Source organism: Myotis davidii, unplaced genomic scaffold, assembly GCF_000327345.1.
Source record: "Myotis davidii unplaced genomic scaffold, ASM32734v1 scaffold77, whole genome shotgun sequence".
NCBI lineage: Eukaryota > Metazoa > Chordata > Mammalia > Chiroptera > Vespertilionidae > Myotis > Myotis davidii.
In genome coordinates, this window is record NW_006289713.1 from 122,477 (window position 1) to 143,390 (window position 20,914).

A 20,914-nucleotide genomic window follows, 5' to 3' on the forward strand; every position below is an offset into this window, starting at 1 on the left:
ACCTCCAGGGACGACCATCACTATACGGCTGCTGGCCAGAGCCCGCCCCTCTGAGGCCTGCGGAACCCTCTGCAAAGCTTCAATAGCTACAGTCCCAGGAAACAATCATGCCCTCCTCCCCTAATCAGCACCTGCTACCTTCCCATTTAGACACTTACTTGATGAAACATTTCTAGGTTTATTAGCTTGGAACCTCCTCATGACAACCCAGTGAGGTTGGCGGAGAAGAGATTACAGTTCCCATGGTATATACGTATGTATTCAGAAATGAAGCTCAGAGGAAAAGTGTCAAGCTGAGTGGTTCCCAAGGTATAGCACACAGGGGGCAATTTGATTTTAAGTGGGAGCAATTAGAGAATGAGTTAACAGTGAATTTTTTGCATTTCTTATGGTTCTAGGTGGCCTCATCTACAGCAAATCCTATATAATACAACCAAAGGACTTGTATGCATGCATATAAGCATAACCAATGGACATAAGACACTGGGGAATAGGGGAGGCTAGGGGACAAAAAAAAAGAAAGCCCAGCAGCAGTGGTGGGAGCCTCTTCCACCTCCGTGGCAATGATAAGGATGGCTGACTGATGGCTTAATGGGCCCAAGCCATCAGTCAGACATCCCCCCAAGGCTCCTGCACTGCAAGAGGACACAGGCCAGGCTGAGGGACCCCCACTCAAGTGCACAAATTTCATGCACCGGGCCTCTCTCTCTCTATATATAAAAGCCTAAGTGATCGTTATGACCGAACAACTGGATGACCACCTGGTCACTATGACATGCACTGACAACCGGGGGCAGATACTCAACGCAGGAACTGTCCCCTGGTGGTCAGTGTGCTCCCACAGCCAACCTCTCACAGCCAGCCAACCTCCTGCGGTCCCTCTACCTGGCCAGCTGGTGGTCAGTGCACTCCCACTGCAAACCTCCTGCAGCTGGCCAACCTTCCGCAGTCCCTCCCCTCTGCTGGCCAGCCCCAATCAGCCCCAGTCGGGACTGGGCAAGATGGCCAAAATTGGCCCCAATTGCCGGCCAGGCCAAGGAACCCCACCCATGCATGAATTTGTGCACCAGGCCTTTAGTATTTTAATATTTAACAAGAAATAACTGTTTAGCCCTAACCAGTTTGGCTCAGTGGATAGAGCGTTGGCCTGCAGACTGAAGGATCCCAGGTTTGATTCCGGTCAAGGGCACATGCTCAGGTTGTGTGCAGGAGGCAACCAATCAATGATTATCTCTCATCATTGATGTTTCTTTTTCTTTCTCCCATTCTCTCTGAAATCAATTAAAAAAAAAAGAACTGTTTAGCCAAGCTGGTGTGGCTCAGTGGTTAAGCGTCAACTCAGGAACCAAGAGGTCAATGGTTTGATTTCCGATCAGGACACATACCTGGGTTGTGTGCTTAATGGCCAGTGGGAGGTATGCTGGAGGCAGCTGATCAATGATGTTTCTCTCTATTTATCCCTCTCCTTTCCTCTCTCTCAAATAAATAAATAAATAAATAATGAAAAAGAATGCTTAAACATAATTGCAAAGAAAACTAGGGACAACATACATGTCTTTCCTGAATTGAGCCTCATGGAAAAGAGATTACTCATCACTAATCCAAGCTCAGTTTACTACCTTCTCAAGGTTTCAGGGGAGAGCCACACAGGTCCCTTAGTACTCAAGATGGTGATCGAACCCGGGACCTTTCAGTCCGCAGGCCGACGCTCTATCCACTGAGCCAAACCGGTTTCGGCTAAAAATTTTTTTTAAAAAGAAATGTTTAGAACTGCCCAGACCTTGAGACTATTATCCTATCTAACATCTTAAAGGAGGACACAGGTGACTCAAAACATTTGGCTCCAGTCTCAGAGAGGACCTGGAGATGAGACCAGTTTACTCCTGGTTTATTAATACCAATCTGATAGCTTTTTTTAAAAAATATATATTTTATTGATTTTTCACAGAGAGGAAGGGAGAGAGATAGAAAGTCAGAAATATCGATGAGAGAGAAACATCGATCAGCCGCCTCCCGCACATTTTCCCACTGGAGATGTGCCCGCAACACAGGCACATGCCCCTGACTGGAATCGAACCTGGGACCCTTGAGTCCGCAGGCCGACGCTCCATCCACTGAGCCAAACCAGTTCCAGCTCTGATAGCTTTAAATGGGCTGTGAAGTCTGATCTTCGTGTCCACTTCAGGTCTAGCCAAAGAGCTAGATGACCTGACATGTTTCCCATGACATATTTTTAAATTAGAGCAAGAATGCCTAGCTGGTTTGGCTCAGTGGATACAGTGTAGACCTGCGGACTGAAGAGTCCCAGGGTTCAATTCCAGTCAAGGGCACATGCCCAGGTTGTGGGCTCGATCCCCAGTGTGGGGCATGCAGGAGGCAGCCTACCAAAGATTCTCTCTCATCATTGATGTTTCTAGCTCTTTCTCTCCCTTCCTCTCCAAAATCAATAAAAAATATATAAAGATAAAATAAAATAGTAAAAAAAATATACCAAGAAGCAAACTTCAAAATTCTTATGTTTGCTAACAGTTACTGACCACTCTCCAACATCAGTCACTTATTTACATCATAACACCTATTACAATCTCTTGATTGAAGTGTGATTGCAGCATGAAGGCCTACTGCTTAAGGTGAATTTTCAGGATACTAATTACTGTCACATTCTGGAATTCCAGAGGCAATTTAACATCAAAGTTGACAATGACATCATTGTGGAGTCCTTGGAACAATGTCACAAAAAGTACTTGCATGTGTGAGATTTGAAGTAACTGGCTCAATTCATTATTTTGTAGGATTTGAACCACCTGGCAAACCCACACATAACAAGTTATGATAGTTTGCATGAGGAAAAACAGAACAAAGATGTAGAAAGCTACTTCAGTCTCACCCTGAAGAGCTACCTGTTTGTGATGGTTAATTTTATGAATCAGCTGGGCTAAAGGATGGCCAGATAGCTGGTAAAACATTTCTGAGATTGTGTGTGAGGGTGTTTTCAGAAGACAATAGCATTTGAATCAGTAGACTGAGTAACTAAGGTCACCCTCACCAATGTGGCTGGGCATCACTAAGAGCTGGAATAGAACAAAAAGGAAGAAGGGCAAATTCTATCTCTTCTTGAGCTGGGACATCCATCTTTTCCTGCCCTCAAACATCTGAGCTCCTGGTTCTCAGACCTTCACAACAGTGGCTCCCCCCATTCTTGGGCTTTCAGACTCAGACTGAATTACACACCTGGCTTCCCTGGCTCTCCAGCTTGCAGACAGCATATCATGGGACTTTTCAGCCTCCATAATCACATGAGCCATTCCTCATGTATGTATGCGTGTGTGTGTGTGTGTGTGTATGGTTTTGGTTCTATTTCTCTGGAGACCTCTAATTCACATACTGTTCAATACTTGAAATAACGCAGCCATGGGATACTTAAGTGGAAACCACAGTGATGATACTGGGAGTGGTGAGGGGCAGGAGAATAAGAGAGACACAGGGACATGTGGCCAACTGTCATATGCCAGTTCCTTCTGCATAAAAGAAGACATGAGACCTGGCAGCTGGCTTAGAGCACAGTGGTCCCCCTGCTAACATATCTTTCACGTGAAGCCAAGTTAGTCTGAGCGGGTCTGCCACCTTGAATTTTCCTATCTGTACTCTTTTGTGCTTGTCATTCTTTAATGGAGGAAGTGGCTGTGATAGGGAAAGGCCTTCACTTTTCATCAGCTAAATTAATAAAGGAGGTGGTGCCCAGCTGGTGTGGTTCAGTAGTTGAGCATCAATCCATAAACCAAGAGGTCACCAATTTGATTCCTGGTCAGGGCATATGCCCGGGTTGTGGGCTTGATCCCCAGTGGGGGGCAGCAGTTTGACATTTCTCTCTCTCTCTAAAAACCAATAAAGACATATTTAAAAAAAAAAAAGAATAAAAGGAGGTGGATCAGCAGGAGCCTAAATAGAACTCAACTGTCGAAAAACACCTTTCTAGCACCTCTGCGAAGGTGGGGAGAGAAGTGGGCATTCACTTTTGGAATTAAAAAAAGAAACCTACTTCACTAATAGAAAGATGCCGACAATATCCGAGTATCATTTCAAGTGGACATTTGCACCTATATGATCACTTTCTAGAATTAGGGTATTCCTCACTGAGACGTTGGGAGTGCAGTTTGCCTTCTTATAGGAGCAAAAAAAATATGAATCCTGGCTTTTTCTGACTTAAGGAAGGCATGTGACCAAGCCAGAGTACAATGTAGAAGTGGGTGACCCAGGACGGAATGGGGTAACAGCAGCCCAGATGACAGGGTACAAGGCAGAAGGTTCCCAGTCTGGATTTTCGCATCTGGTCTAGGGTGTATGTCCTGAATGCTCAGCCTCTAACCTGCCCAACAATTCTGCCCCTCACTCTTTAAAATTCCTCCTCTGCTTAATCAAACATATTATTTAATATCCTATATAATAAAAACCTAATATGCAAATCGACCCAATGCAGAATGACCAGTTGGTGGGGGATGGGGCCAGTGAGTGGGCAGTGCCAGGCCAGCCAAGGTGGGTGCCAGTGGGCAGAGGGAGGGGACGGTGATGGGGGGGTGCGTGGCAGCGACCGGAAGTTGCCCTGCTGGTTGCCTCCCACAGAGGACGCCAGACTGCGGCTTAGGCCCACTCCCCGTGCCATCAGTTGGACATCCCCCAAGGGCTCCTGGTCTGCGAGAAGGCACAGGCTGGGCTGAGGATCCGAATAAAAGACTAGTTTGCTCAAAAATCCTTTTTTCAATGTCTACCTTATAAAAGGAAAGAATTACCTGGGCATCTGGCCAGGTAATAGTAGTCACCATTAATTTGGGCCAGGAACTCACCCAAAACAGATGTAATTTCAATTTGGTTTGTAAAATCATCCAGTGAACACAAGTATACAATTCATCAAAAGTCATAGGAGTGAGGAGTAGAAGATGGAGAATGGATTTGGTTACAGAGGCCAAATTGCCCTTGTGACTTTGTGCCCCACCCAATACACTCTTCTCAAGGACCACCCTCCATTTTGGAGCTGCTCACCACTTAGTCACGCCTCAATCCAGGCACATCACTCCTCCGACAGGCGCTCTAACTCCTGCACAAAACACCATCTCAGGAAACAAGAGGCTGAGCTTACAACCTCCTTTGTGGCATCTTTATTTTTCTACCTGGTACATGAACAATGTAAATGTGGGTCAAAAATCAGCTGCACTGAACACTTCAACTAATTGTAAAACAGAGGGGAGTGGACACAGAGGGTGGGGGTGGCAGTTCCAGACCAGCTTCCTTGAAGGGCTTGTGGTCTAAGCCCGTGACCAGAGGGTGTTCTGGGCAGGACCATGCAGTGCAGACGCTGGTGAGGAGGGACAAGAAGGACAGTCACAACAGGACTGCAGCCCAGCATGAGTTTATTGGATCCTGGCGGTACACTCCTGCTTGACAAAGTTGATCAGCCCATTGGTGGAAGAATCGTGAGAGGTCACTGGGCTGCTGCCATCAAGCTCAGGTTCAATTTGCTTAGCCAGCTGCTTTCCCAGCTCCACTCTGCCAGGAAAAGGAGAGAGAATTATATGAGGAAGGTTCCAGTATTGCTAGTGAAATCCACGAGCATTCCCACCCTCTCCTTGAATCAGCAACTCACCCCCATTGGTCAAAGCTGTTGATGTCCCAGATGATGCCCTGAACGAAGATCTTGTGCTCATACATGGCTGCAGAGGTGACACATAGTGCACATTTAGGGCTCTACCAGCCCAGTACAACTTACCCCAAGCTGGGACCTTCGCCACTCACTTACCAATTAAGGCTCCAAGAATGAATGGTGTGAGCATGGTAAACATAATAGAGTTGGTTGGACGATTTCCTTCAAAGACCTTCAGAAAACACCCAGGAGGAGCCCCCAGTTAGTTGTGAACTCTAAGTCCTCAGAAGGGAGGCCCTCCCTGCCCCAGAAGCTGAGATATGTAGGTCTTTTAGGATGGCCCCTCCTACTGTGGACAAGCCAAGCAAATCATGAGCCTGCCTTGGCCCCACAACTTTATCCTTCCAACTCCAATATGCCACCCAAACCCCACTTCAAAAGTGCTTACCTTGTGTGGCAACAGCTTCTCCAGTTCCTCTGGGCTCCTTCCTGCAGCCTGGAGCTCCTTCCGAGCCTCCTCTGTCGACTTCCCCCTCATCAGGGCCTCAGTCTGGGCCAAGAAGTTGGCCAGGAGGATCTGACGAGAGAGACATCCAATTCTGCCTGGAAACTGTCTGAGCTTCAGGCCGAGGGATGAGACCACTTGGCACTTGGCAGTCACAGTTAGTCCAACCTGGGCCAGACAGCCGTCCCCACTCTAGGGCTCAGTTGGAGCACAGGGGGACAGCAAGGCACATCTGACGACACCAGAAAGTAGGTAACTATCCTTTAAGGAATATGTACTACTCGTCAAGGGCCCTACTAAGAACTTAACTGACATCTACTAAGATTCCGAGGAGGAAAGGCGTCATCTCTCTTGTAGTTGAGCCTCTTCAAGTGAACAGCACTGATTTGCAGAAGTACGAGGGGGAGAATCAGAATTCAAACCCAGGTCTCCGAGTGCAAATCTGGTGCCCACAGTAACCCATGCCACTCTGCATACCTGAGATGAGGTATGACTGATCCTCTTAATGGACTTTAACAGGTTAGGAGTTAGATGATTTCCCCATTTGCTACTCTGTAGGCAAGATCTTGGCTCGGTGATTTTTTTTACCCCCTGCTGTTACACCTGTGTGTGTTACATTACATGGCAAAAAGGATTTTACAGATGGAATTAAGGTCACAGCACGGCCGGTGTGGCTCAGTGGTTGAGCGTTGAGATGACAGCCCTCAAAGGCTCTATGAACCAGGAGGTCACGGTTTGATTCCCAGTCAGGGCACACGCCTGGGTTGTGGGCTCCATTTCCAGGAGCAGGTGTGTAGGAGGCAGCCAATGAATGATTCTCTCTCATCATTGATGTTTCTATCTTTCCATCTCCCTCTCCCTTCCTCTCTGAAATCAATAAAAATATATTTTTAAAAAAGGATTAAGGTTACAGATTTTAAGATTTGGAGATCATGCAGGTGATGATGAGGGCCCTAACCAGTTTGGCTCAGTGGATAGAGCGTCAGCCTGCGGAATCAAGGGTCCCAGGTTCAATTCCGGTCAAGGGCATGTGCCTTGGTTGCAGGCACATCCCCAGTGGGGAGTGTGCAGGAGGCAGCTGATGGATGTTTCTCTCTCATTGATGTTTCTATCTTTCTATCCCTCTCCCTTCCTCTCTGTTAAAAAAAAAATCAATAAAATATATTAAAAAAAAAAAAGTAGACGAGGAAGGCAAATGAGTCAGTCATAGAGATGCAACAAAAGAGAATCAAAGCTTGAGAGGGACTCAACCCACTACTGCTGATTCTGAGATGGAGGGGACCACGAGCCAAGGTGGCTTCTAGTAGCTGAGAATGACCCCCCGGCCACCAGCCAGCAAGGAAACTGGATCTTGGTTCTAACCTGAGCAGAGACCCAGCAGAGCCTGGTAGACTTCAGACCCACAGAAACTGAGATAATGAATGGGTGTGGTCTTGTTTATGGCAGGTATAGAAAACTGCATCAGGTCTTACGAGGTCTGGTTGCAATGTGAGCCTAGGAAAGTGTGAGGAGATCTGGATGGGGGCTCTTACCTTGTGATGCAGACCCTTCCTTATTGGGTGCTGGCTCTGAACCGGGATGAGGAAGTCACAAGGTATCATCTTGGTGCCTGTGAATGGCATGGTGGTCACTCAGGCACTACTCCAGCCCACCGGTGACAGCACTGACCTCACGGAGAAGTCTGTGCTGGTGGGCCCTCTCCCTCCCAGCAGCACCTGTGCCCAGGCCAGGTGGGCCCTACCTTGGTGGATGAGCTGGTAGAAGGCATGCTGGCCATTGGTCCCTGGCTCCCCCCACACAATGGGGCCCGTCTGGTGGTCCACACGGGTACCGGACTTGGTGATGTACTTTCCATTGGACTCCATGTCACCCTGGAATGTGGACAGAAACCAGCCCTCTCTCTGCAAGTGCTGCCCCCTCATGCACTGTGCCCAAATCCTGCCTGGGATGTAGCAGGCATCCCTGCCCTGCCCTGGTCCTGAGAGATATCCACAAGCATGATCCTTTTAACTCCCCTCACCCGTGAAGATACAGGCTCACAAGCTTTCTAGCTTAGACCACTCTGCAGGAAGAAGCCATGACTAGGAGAAAGTAGGTATGAAGGTTCCAGGAAGAACTCCCTAAGGGAAGAAATTGGTCACAAAATCTTTAATTGGCTTCTTAAGGGAGAAGCAGGCTGGCATCCAGAGTGAAGAGCCTTTGAGGGCTGTCACCTCGACTAGATACTGGGCCTTGGGGTGTCTTTGCCTTCCTTCAAGCACAGGACTTGCCTGCAGGTGCAGGTTGAAGTCTGCTGTGCCTGCCCAAGGGCTGCAAGGCAGGGACTGGGTCTGTGCTAAAGCGAGGCAAGGGCAGATGAGGAAGGGCTGCCTGCCCAGAGGGGAGGCTGGACTAGGGGAGGGGCTCTGGAGATTCTGCGGGGGAGAGAGGGCTATGAGTAGCCCAAAGAGGCACCACAAACTGAGTGTGGACTTGCTTTTCTGGAGGAACGAAGGAGTATAAACCATAGGGGTCCTGACCTGTGGCCCCACCCTATCGCAGGCACACAGGGTGATGTCCAAGGAAAAACCACCTGGCTGAGAAACATGCCCTGAGCCAAGCCAGGACTTAACTGGCCAGGGCTCCATGATAACCAGTCATGCCCCTCCCATGGAAATCAAACTTGGGCCTACACTCAGCTCAAACAGATCCTGGATGCAAAAGGTGCACCCTGAGATGGGGAGCAGAGGTGGGCCTTGGTCATGCCCAGGGGTAACAGATGTGCAGGAAGCTGGGTACCTGGACTCACAGGCCTCTCAGGCCCCCTCAGGCTATGCTGACCCCAAGGCCTGGCCGGGCAGCTAGTACCTGCTGGAAGTAGGCGGCAAAGCGGTGCAGGTACTGGTCATAGGGCAGCATGGCATGCGTCTCACACCCAAAGCAGTTGATGTACCAGACACCCAACAAAGCCAGCAGGACGGGGGCATTCTTCTCCAGGGGCGTCTTGCGGAAGTGCTGGTCCTGAAATGAGAGCCGGGTGGGTGAGCACTGAGCAGCTGCCCGGGAGGGAAAGGGGAGGGTGAAGGAGGGGGAGGGGAGGAAGCTGGACTAAGCACAGGTCTCTGGCCAGTGCTTGGCAGAGAACACAAGCCTCTGCACTTACCATCCAGTGAGCCCCCGAGAGCAGCTGCTCGAAGTTGTCAAATCCTGTGACACAAAAGCGGTGTCAACAGAAATGGTCATGCCCTAAGCCCTCCTGGCAGTGGGCACAGCTTCTTCTGGAACCAGGGAAAGGTTAGATGGGGAGCCAGGAGAAAGAGAACCTGGGAAGAACTGGGCCAGCAGAAAGCCTCTCTAGTCGGATCAGCTCTGCGCGCAAAGGTGGATCTAAACGCCTCGCACGAGAAACGAGGCGTTCCCCACCCCTCTGGGAAACAAGCAGGACTGCAGCTGTGAGGGGGAGAGAAAGGCCAACCTGCAAACCCCAAAGAAAACTTGGTCCATCCCTCTTGACCTGAAAGAAATGGACCAGCCAAGGGCAGCAAGGCCAGGGCCCTGTGGGGACAGGAAGGTGCTCAGTGACATGAGCACCTTCCAACCTTAGACTTTCAACATCATCTCCCAAGCCAGAAACAGACACTCACCAATGTGCAGAGCAATGGAGAGTCCAATGGCTGACCACAGCGAGTAGCGTCCTCCTACCCACTAAGAGAGACAGGAAATGGTGCTGAGGAAGGGTTGGCATTCCCGCCCCCTCCCTCCTGCCACAAAACTTGCCCCCCTGGGAGCAAAGCTCTTCACAGGTGCAGCTCAGAGGGCCTGGGCCCACCCACCTCTCGCCGGTGCAGGGACTGAGCAGAGCCAGAAGACGCAATCGGAGACCTTACCGTAGCTGGGCCTTCTCCTCAGACACTGAAAGACCCAGCGCCTCATACCTGTGCCAGGTTCAGCCTCTCAAACACTGACAGACTCAGCGCCTCATACCTGTGCCTGGTCAGGCTCCTCAGGCACCCACAGATCCAGAACCTCATACCCGTGCCTGGTCAGGCTCCTCAGGCACCCACAGACCCAGAACCCCATATCTCTGCCTGGTCAGGCTACTCAGACATCAACAAATCAAGCACCTAATACCTGTGCCTGGTCACGCCTCGCAGACACCCACAGATTTAGCGCCTCATACCTGTGCCTGGTCAGACTACTCAGACATCCACAGATCCAGAACCCCATACCTGTGCCTGGTCAGGCCTCACAGACACCCACAGATCCAGAACCCCATACCTGTGCCTGGTCAGGCCTCACAGACACCCACAGATCCAGAACCCCATACCTGTGCCTGGTCAGGCCTCACAGACACCCACAGATCCAGAACCCCATACCTGTGCCTGGTCAGGCCTCACAGACACCCACAGAGCCAGAACCCCATACCTGTGCCTGGGCAGGCCTCACAGACACCCACAGAGCCAGAACCCCATACCTGTGCCTGGGCAGGCCTCACAGACACCCACAGAGCCAGAACCCCATACCTGTGCCTGGGCAGGCCTCACAGACACCCACAGAGCCAGAACCCCATACCTGTGCCTGGGCAGGCCTCACAGACACCCACAGAGCCAGAACCCCATACCTGTGCCTGGGCAGGCCTCACAGACACCCACAGAGCCAGAACCCCATACCTGTGCCTGGGCAGGCCTCACAGACACCCACAGAGCCAGAACCCCATACCTGTGCCTGGGCAGGCCTCACAGACACCCACAGAGCCAGAACCCCATACCTGTGCCTGGGCAGGCCTCACAGACACCCACAGAGCCAGAACCCCATACCTGTGCCTGGGCAGGCCTCACAGACACCCACAGAGCCAGAACCCCATACCTGTGCCTGGGCAGGCCTCACAGACACCCACAGAGCCAGAACCCCATACCTGTGCCTGGGCAGGCCTCACAGACACCCACAGAGCCAGAACCCCATACCTGTGCCTGGGCAGGCCTCACAGACACCCACAGAGCCAGAACCCCATACCTGTGCCTGGGCAGGCCTCACAGACACCCACAGATCCAGAACCCCATACCTGTGCCTGGTCAGGCCTCACAGACACCCACAGATCCAGAACCCCATACCTGTGCCTGGTCAGGCCTCACAGACACCCACAGATCCAGCGCCTCAAACTTGTGCTTAGTTTACCTCCTTGAACACTGACAGACCCACGCCTTGTACCTGTGCCATGTCTGTATCCTCAGACTAACAGGTTCAGTGCCTCATCCCTGTGCCCAGCCTGCCTCTTGACACACCCACAGGCCCAGGTGCCATACTTGAGCTTCACCGATCACATCAGCCTCAGCCCCGAGACACACCAGGCCTACTATTTATTCACACTGTGCCTTTTCATGCCATATTACAGATTCTACCTGGTGTCATCAGAATCCTCAGAACTCGCCAGGCTGCAGTGGTTCAGCTGGTTGAGCACTGCCCTGTGCACCAAAAGGTTGCTGTTTTGATTCCTGGTCAGGGCACATACCTGGGTTGCAGGTTCAATCCCCAAATGGGTAATGTACGGAAGGCAGCTAGCTAATCGATGTAACTCCTCTTCTCTTTCTCTTTCTCTTCCATCAGGGCAAATGCCCAAGTTGTGGGTTCGGTCCTGGTCAGGGTGCGTAGGGGAGACAACCAATCATCTCTCTCTCTCTCTCTCTTCCTTTCCTTTCCTTTCCTTTCCTTTCTCAAAGATCAATAAAATAAAATAAATCTGAGGGGTACCTGAGCCTAGATTTGAAGAACAGCAGGCATTACCCATCAAAGCACTGAGGAAAAAGCATTCCAGCAACCAGAACAGCAGATGCAAAGGTCCTGTGGCAAGAGCAGCTTTTTCTCAATAGTGAGAGAATTCCCACAGTAAATGCTTTAAGTGACTTAACTTCCCACTTCTCCCAAGCATAGTCCAAGGCTAGTAACCTTCTACATGCTAAGGACAGATGCTAATTTCATTACATTCAATGGATGCCTTGATGCATTAGGGCTTAATTCTCTACTGGAACCCCATTGAAATAGGCTGGCCAGGAGGAAACACAGGATGAAGAAAGGAGTGGGGGCTGGAGGGTAGAAGCTGAGAGGCAAGGCTGGAGAAGGGAGAAGTCTGGGAGGGGTGAAAATGGAAACGGGAAACCACTTAGGACCCCCAGTGGTCATCCAGAGAATACTATCCTGGGGGTGCAGGTTCAGGAGGTTCAATCAAACAGGATGAATTGGGAGAATGAGAGAACCAAGTGTGGCCCAGAGGTCTCTGGCCTGGGTAATAAAGGAATGGTGGGGGCCCTCACCTGGAAAGCGTCCAGGTTTGGGGGAACCTTACCTGACAGACAGTTTCACTGGCCACACCATGCCTGACATAGGCTCTCAGATCTCAACAAACAGACTCAATTCTAGAAACCAGACTGAGAACCAGCAAGCCCTCAGACTGACAGATTCCAAGCTGCTGACCTTGGCTGAGGTTAGGTCAACAGACCTCACGTTTTTGGAAAGCCCAGCAATGCCAGTGTCTTACTTGAGACTCTAAAACCTCAACCTGCAAACACAGGTCTCTAGACCTCACCTGTAGCTGCAGTGGGCCTCTTAGACCACATCTTATAGATGTAGCTCCTCAGCCATTCAACAATCTGTGCTGACCTGTGCCCCAGACCTCACTTTATCTAATAAGACCTAACTCTATCTTTTTCCTCACCTGGGTAAGTCAGGCCCTATGCCAACCACACTACAGTCCACACCTCAGACTAGTAATGGATCCTCAGGCATCTAGAATACCTTGAGCTCTGCCCATCACACCTGACCAGGATGCTGACCGAGCTTGGGGCACTCTATCTGTCCTCCCCGATCCTAAGGGCTCTCAAGACCTTCCCAGGCAGACCCAGGCACATATTCATAGAATGACTTTGTCTTTCCCGGGATGAGAGCTCCACACCGCCCATCTGACCTTGTCCAATCCTACCACGGAAGTTCCCACCTGTGTCTGACTCTCCTTCTCAGGACTCACCAGACACACCAATGATGCATTTCTGGGCTAAATCTTGCCCACTCATTTTTCCTAACAAGCCCAAGGATGCCAATCTGTATCTGAATCCAGGTGGCAAGAACCCACCTAAGATCATGTTTCTACACCTCTGACCATATGACCCTGGGTCAATGGTCTCACTGACAAAGCCAGCATTGGGCATGGATGCAAAGGCTTGCTTCCCCTGGGAGGTTAGCTCTGTCTGTGTCCTATTCCAGTACCTCATACTGCATGGTCATACACCCGTCAGAGGCAGGAGTTAGACACTCCGCTAATGGACCAAGTTTCCCACACCTGCCTGCATCTCAACCTATAGCCAACTCAGACTCCTCACACCCTCCTGAGAGATCCGGCTTTATCTACATGGGCTCTCAGGCCTAACTTGAGAGGCTCAAGTCTATATCCTATGCTTAACTCTGCTCTTCTCATCTTCTAGACCAGTGGTCAGCAAACTCATTAGTCAACAGAGCCAAATATCAACAATACAATGATTGAAATTTCTTCTTTTTTTAAAATATATTTTATTGATTTTTTACAGAGAAGAAGGGGGAGAGATAGAGAGTCAAAAACATCGATGAGAGAGAACATCGATCAGCTGCCTCCTGCACATCTTCCCACTGGGGATGTGCCCACAACCCAGGCACATGCCCCCGACCGGAATCGAACCTGGGACCCTTCAGTCCGCAGGCCGACGCTCTATCCACTGAGCCAAACCAGTTTCGGCTGAAATTTCGTTTGAGAGCCAAATTTTTTAAACTTAAACTATATAGGTAGGTACATTGTTATTAACTTAATTAGGGTAGTCCTAAGGCTTAGGAAGAGCCACACTCAAGGGGCCAAAGAGCCACATGTGGCTCACGAGTCGCAGTTTGCCGACCACGACAGACAGATCCAACGCTCACAACCCTGCTTACCCTGTGCATCAATACCGCCCTGAGGAGTCACAGATCTCATCAGACATGGACATCTCTGCATACCTGTGCTCCACAGACCCCACCTGAGAGATGCAGCTCTACCTCCTTGTGACTAACCCATGTTCCCCAAGCCTAACTTCTAAGACCTGGGTCAACACACCTAAGCCAGAGCCATGTTCCAAGGCCTTCACCTTCAGGATCCAGGCATATGTACCTCTAGCTCCAAAGTCCCTGCTTGAGAACCACATCTGCCTACTTGTGTTTAACTTTGGCCCCTGGAGCTCCATAAGCCCCACAGTGCTCTGCCTGACCTGGAAGGCTGTACCCTGGTTCTTTAGGCCTCACCACAAAGACCCAAGGGTACCTATTTTCACCTGAATCCAATACATGAAAGAGCCAACTCTATCTATCTGGGTTCAACTCTAACTCTTTAAGGTTCATAAGACACTACACACTTGGCAGACAGGCTTTGCCTACCTGCCTTAGACTCTGGTTTTTTAAACTACGCTAGGTGGGCCCGCTCTACCTATCCGTGGATTGATCATGGGTTCGCAGACTACACTTGATGGGCCAACTTTATCTAGCTGCATATGACCCTGGCTCCTTCCACTGTACCTAGCTCCTCAGATACACCTGGCGACCTTTGCTTGAGTTTGGCTCCTCAAATCACACCTAATAGGATAGTTCTACCTACATGTGCTTGACCTGGGTCCTCAGACAGCACCTGGCAGGTGAGCTCTGCCTACCTGTGCTTGACCTTATCTCCTCAGACCACACATGACAGGACAGTTCTACCTACCTGTACATGACCCTGGCTCTTTATACCAGTGATGGCGAACCTTTTGAGCTCGGCGTGTCAGCATTTTGAAAAACCCTAACTTAACTCTGGTGCCGTGTCACATATAGAAATTTTTTGATATTTGCAACCATAGTAAAACAAAGATTTATATTTTTGATATTTATTTTATATATTTAAATACCATTTAACAAAGAAAAATCAACCAAAAAAATAAGTTCATGTGTCACCTCTGGCACGCGTGTCATAGGTTCGCCATCACTGCTTTATACTGTACCTAGTGGGCCTGCTTTGCCTACCTGTGCTTGACCTGGGCTCTTTAGACTATACTTGATGGCAGCTCTACCTACCTGTACTGGGCCCTGGGTCCTCTGATAAAATCTGTCAGACCATTTCATACTCCTGGCCCCTTACACTGCAGCTGCTGGGCCAACTCTGCCTACCTGAGCTTGACTTTGGCTCCTCCGATCACACCTGGTAGGCCAGCCAGCTACCTACCTGTACATGACATACCTACCTGTACACGACCCTGGCATTTTTAAAAAATATATACTTTTATTGATTTCAAAGAGGAAGGGAGAGGGAGAGAGAGAAACATCAATGATGAGAGAGAATCATTGACAGGCTGCCTCCTGCATGCCCCCTACTGGGCATGTGCCCTTGACCAAATCAAACCCAGGACCCTTCAGTCTACAGGCCGACGCTCTATCCACTGAGCCAAAGCAGCTTAGGGCATGACCCTGGCATTTTATACGGTACCTAATGGGCCAGCTCTGCCTACCTGTACTTGAGCTTCGCTCCTCAGACCATATCTGGTGGGACAGTTCTACCTACCTGTGCTTGACCCTGGGTCTTCAGACAGTACCTGGCAGGTCAGTTCTGCCTACCTGTTCTTGACCTAGGCTGCTCCACAACTGGTAGTCCAGGTCTACCTACCTGTACATGACCATGGCTCCTTATACTGTACCTAATGGGCTCTGCCTACCTGTGCTTGACCTTGGCTCCTCAGACCACACCTGACAGGCCTTCTCTGCCTACCTGTGCTTGACCCTGACTCCTCCAACCTCACATGGCAGGCCAGTTCCATAAAACTATAGATGACCCTGGCTCCTTACACTACAGCTGGTAGGCCAGTTCTGCCTACCTGTGCTTGATCCTGGGTCCTCAGACACACCTGGTGGGCCAGCTCTGCCTACCTGTGCTTGACTTTGGGTGCTCAGACCTTATCTGGTGAGCTGATTCTACCTACCTGTATGTGACCCTGGCTCCTTATATTGTACTTAGTGGGCATTTCTGCCTACCTATGCTTAACCCTGGCTCCTCAGACCTCACCTGGTGGTCCAGCTCTACCTACTACCTGTACTTGACCTTGGCTCCTCAGACCACACCTGTGAGCCAGGTCTACCTACCTGCAAATAACGTTGGCTTTTTAAAAAATATATTTTATTGATTTTTTACAGAGAGGAAGGGAGAGAGATAGAGAGTTAGAAACATCGATGAGAGAGAAACATCAATCAGCTGCCTCCTGCACATCTCCCACTGGGGATGTGACTGCAACCAAGGTACATGCCCTTGACCGGAATCAAACCTGGGACCTTTCAGTCTGCAGGCTGATGCTCTATCCACTAAGCCAAACCGGTTTCGGCTTTTTTTTTTTTTAATTGATTTCAGAGAGGAAAGGGAGAGACAGAAACATCAATGATGAGAGAGAATAACTGATTGGCTACCTCCTGGCATGCTCCCCTCTTCCCCCTGGGCATCAAGCCCGCAACCAGGGCATATGCCCTGACTGGGAATGGAACCGCGACCTTCTGGTTCAGAGGTCACCATTCAACCATTGAGCCACGCCATCTGGGCAGACACTGGCTCTTTATACTGTGTGCAGTGTGTCAGCTCTGCCTACCTGCACATGATCCTGGCTCCTCATACTGTACTTGGTGGGCCAGCTCTGCCTACCTTGCTTGACACTGGCTCCTTAGACCACACTGGGAGGGAAAGTTCTACCTACCTGTGCTTGACCCTCCATCCTCAGACTAAACCGGGAAGGCCAGCTCTTCCTATAGATGACTGTGGCTACTTACATTGCAGTTTGTGGCCCAGCTCTACCTACCTGTACTTGACCCTGGGTCCCAGAACACACCTGATAGGCTAGCTTTGCCTACCAATGCTTGACCCTGTGTCCTCAGACCTGCCCACCTGTACTTGACACTCGCTCCTCAGACCTCACCCAGTGGGATAGTGCTGCCTACCTGAGCTTGCTCCTGGCTGCTAAGACTGCACCTGGCGGGCTTTCTTTGCCTACCTGTACCTCATCTTACCTGCTTACATCTCATTGAATGCATTCGATTCTTACCTGAGCTTGACTGGGACTTTTTAGATTTCACTTGTCAGACCCAGTTTATTAACTTGACCTGATCCTGGCCCCAATAGGTCTTCCCTGACAAACCCTGTTCTACCCACCTGTGCCTAACACACTGACAGAGCCAAGGATACAAACCTGTGCCAGGTGCAGATTCCATAGACCTTACCTGAGAAACTCAATTCCATATACGTGTACCTGGCCACAACTCCTCAACCTCACATGAAATCTCTACAAGATAGGTAGAGAGACAGTTCTACCTGCCAAAACTGACCTTACCTGGGAGATTGTACCTAATCCCAGCACCTCAGATCTCACCAGAGAGATCCTGCTCTACCCACCTGTTTTCACTCCATATTCTCAGAGGTAATCTAAGAGATTCAGTTCTTTCTAGATGAGCCTAACCCTGGCTCCTCAGGCCTCTCCTACAAATCTGCTCTACCTACCTGTGCCTGAGCTCACCAGTGAGACAGAACTTTAGCCATGGCTTTTCAGGTCAACTTACCTCTGCTTGCCCTTGATTTCACAGACACAACCTGAAACACTCAACTCTACCTACCTGTGCTTGACCCCAGCTCCTCAGATGTAGAATAAGAACCAGGGCCTGACCTTAGCAGCTCAGAACTTACCTGTTCAAGACCTAAAAGTACTAACCTGTGTATCTCACTTCAACTTGGACTTCAATTGACACCCTGCTCCACATACCTGTGTCAGACACAGAATTCGCAAACTTCCAGATGGATGCAGTTCTACATCCCTTGGCCTGACTCCAGCTTTCAGTCTTTTCCCATCGACCTCTATGCAACACCAGAACTGCTCAGACATCGCCTGAGGACAAAGTTCTGACCCCGACCTGTCAGAACTCACCTGTCAGACTCAGCTCTGCCTCTGCCTATCTTTGGCTCCAGTTGGTCCTTACCTGACCAACCCAATTCTACCTAAATGTGCCTAATCTTGGCTTTTCAGGCCTCCTTAAGAAACCTAGTCACACACACCTTGTCTGATTCCAGCACCTGAGACCTCAGACAGATGTAGCTTTACCTGGCAGACTCCAAGTCACCCCTTATTCATTTCACTTCCTGCAATTTGTTAACCAGGATCAACCATGGTCCAAAAATATTAAATGGAAAATTCCAGAAATAAACAATTTACAAAATTTTAATTGCACACCATTCTGAGTAGGGTGATGAAATCTTATTTCATCCTGCTGCATTCTGCCCAGGATGCAAATCATCACCTTTTATAACCAGGTGCATTCTTACCTCTCTCTCATGTAGGCTCCTCTAACCCTACTCCAGCCAGAGCCCAATGCCACCGGCCATGCCTTGGCCTAGTTATGGAACCTCAGAGGTTTCTGCAGTACCTTGTGCTCTGCCCATCACACCTGGTCAGGATGCTGAGAGCCAGGTGGTTGCCCTGGCTCAGGGGATTCACCTGTTTGTCTAATCCTGAGTTCTAATCACCTCAGTTGAGTGATCAGCCACCCATTAGCTGATGCTGACTTCTCAGAACTGACCAGAGAGACCCCAATATATGTACCTGTCCCAGATCTAAACCTCAACTCACAGATCCAGATTTAAATACCTGTATGTGACTTTGGATCCTCAAACCTCACTTGATAGAACCATCTCTAAATACCTGTTTCTCCTCCAGAATTCAAAGACCTCACCTGTACCTTTACCTGTCCTGCACCTTCTAGAACCCACCTGTACCTGTCCTGGTTCCTCTTCACGCCTCACCAGGCAAAATTAGCTCTTCACTGTGTGCTGACTGGCGAGCCCGGAGACAGCCCATGGTTTACTGCCATGCCCTTGCTTGATCCCAACACATGAAGTTGCCCCATGACCGACCTCAACAGATCGGGCCTCACTTTACATACCTCTGCCCAACTGGACGCTTCTAACCTTACCTCAGAGCCAATGCAATATCCCTATGTCTGTCCTGACTCCTCTGCCTCACCTGAGACACCCTAACTCCTGAACTTCACCTGTTCTTGGCTCCTTAGATGCCAACGACTCAATTCAGCAACATATACTTTTAGTGAACCAGGCAGGTCCCTCCTCCAGCTACTGTGGCATGTGGTATGTCTGGCCTGGCCAGGAGGCCTCTGCTGTGCCTGGCCACCTAGGCCTCACTAGGCAGCCCTAGACCCATGCTCCTGTGCCCAAGTATCATTCCTAGGCCTTACCTGGAAGACACAGGCTTCTCCCTAAGCCAGATCCCAACCCATCTCTGCATGCTGGGCAGTTACGGGCACTGAACACCCAGACTAGGACACAACCTGGCTAGCTTCCTGGCCACCAGGAGCACATGTCCCTGACCACCACGTGCTCAGGCTCCAGGTCCTGGGAGGAGGTGGAAGGTGCTTGCCCTCCCTTGGCAGGCACGCAGCATTTGTCACAGCTGCAGTCTCTCTCAACCGCAGTTCCTCTCTGGGCCACTGGGTGTAGAAAATTATTTGAGTGACTTCGCAATTCTCCCAAGGATGGTACATAACTAGTCCCATTCTAGAAAGAAATTAAATCATTGCACACAGTAGGTACCTTAGAGCTTAATTCTCTCCCAGACTTCAAGGCCTTTAGGGCTTTCAAAGGTTACACTTGTGAATGCTGTCACCATGCAAACAGTCTAAAGGCCTGGAAACAGCCCCAGGGATCAAGCCCTCTTCGGTGAGCTTGCTGTGGTTATGCCCCCCGCATTCACAGCACCCACTGCACCCCAAGCCTTCCCTGCATTCCACAGCCGGAGGCCTTCTCACACCACTGCTGCCCTCAGGCATGCTGCAAGGAAAGCTCCCGCTCATTGCTTGGCACCAGGTGTGGCTCTAGCAGAGATGAGTCCATATGACTACATGTCGGTGGAGCGGCCCACAGCTCTGCCACTCAGTCAAATTTTGCTCTGCAAGCTGCCTAGCAAGGCCCTTCCCAGGCCCCGGGACTGGTGCCTCCTCTTTGCTGCCCTCCAGTTGCTCCTGCATAATCTCCCCAGGCCTGCCTGGCCACACCCGCTGCCTCTCCCTGCCCCTTGGCCTTTTCAGACTGCGGCTGTAGTTCCGGAGAAAGGTCACCACTGAGAATAACTCAGAGCCTCAGCTTCAAGAGGAGGGTAGGGGCGGCTCCCATTACTCCTCAGTGGGTGCTGCTGGCAGGCACCCAGGGGAGTGTCACCCTAGCCTTGTAAACTTGGCTCCCCCTTGGTGGAAGTGGAGCCCTCATCCTGACTGGGCTGCTCCTGCCCCACAGGCCTCTCTGGGGGCCTCTTGGCTTTTCTCAAAACCAGACATGCAGCAGGTAATCAATAAAAATTGACCTGACCCCATAGGACCCTTATCTGTGGCTCAACAGTCATGACTTAGAGAAGGACACATAGTTAACCCAGCAAGGAAGTGCCTTTACTTACATCCCAGAACTCGAACATGTTTTGAGGGTCAATTCCAAACTCCTTCACTTTGGTCTACAAAGGGAGAGGGAAAGAAGAAGCATGGATTAGCTGGACAAGAACAAGAGCTCCAGGGTATAAGGAGTTGTGCGGTCCGAGCATGGGAGCACCTCCACCTTCCGCAGAGCCCCAGATGGGACAGGGCTGGAACAGCCTATGAGTCCAGGACAGGGACCAAGAGCTGCCGCCCCCGGAACTGGACACCAGGCCAGCTCGAATCAAGCACGCCAACGGCCCAGCACCTGTGAAACC

The 20,914-nt window shown here is 50.4% G+C and overlaps 1 protein-coding gene across 1 annotated transcript in view; it reads right to left on the reverse strand.

The window, feature by feature from the left end:
* Nucleotides 1-5,125: 5,125 nt before the first annotated feature.
* The window catches only part of GPI (glucose-6-phosphate isomerase), a 26,553-nt gene continuing 10,764 nt past the window's right edge, over nt 5,126-20,914 (reverse strand). Inside the window, exons 8-17 of the mRNA XM_015562936.1 lie at nt 20,624-20,677; nt 9,764-9,824; nt 9,283-9,326; nt 8,988-9,140; nt 7,882-8,011; nt 7,673-7,749; nt 6,084-6,212; nt 5,792-5,867; nt 5,639-5,705; nt 5,126-5,541 (exon numbers count right to left, since the gene is read on the reverse strand). Of these exons, the coding sequence (XP_015418422.1) occupies nt 5,406-5,541; nt 5,639-5,705; nt 5,792-5,867; nt 6,084-6,212; nt 7,673-7,749; nt 7,882-8,011; nt 8,988-9,140; nt 9,283-9,326; nt 9,764-9,824; nt 20,624-20,677 (927 nt within the window). The 3' untranslated portion in view covers nt 5,126-5,405. The remainder of the gene's footprint in view (nt 5,542-5,638; nt 5,706-5,791; nt 5,868-6,083; nt 6,213-7,672; nt 7,750-7,881; nt 8,012-8,987; nt 9,141-9,282; nt 9,327-9,763; nt 9,825-20,623; nt 20,678-20,914) is intronic.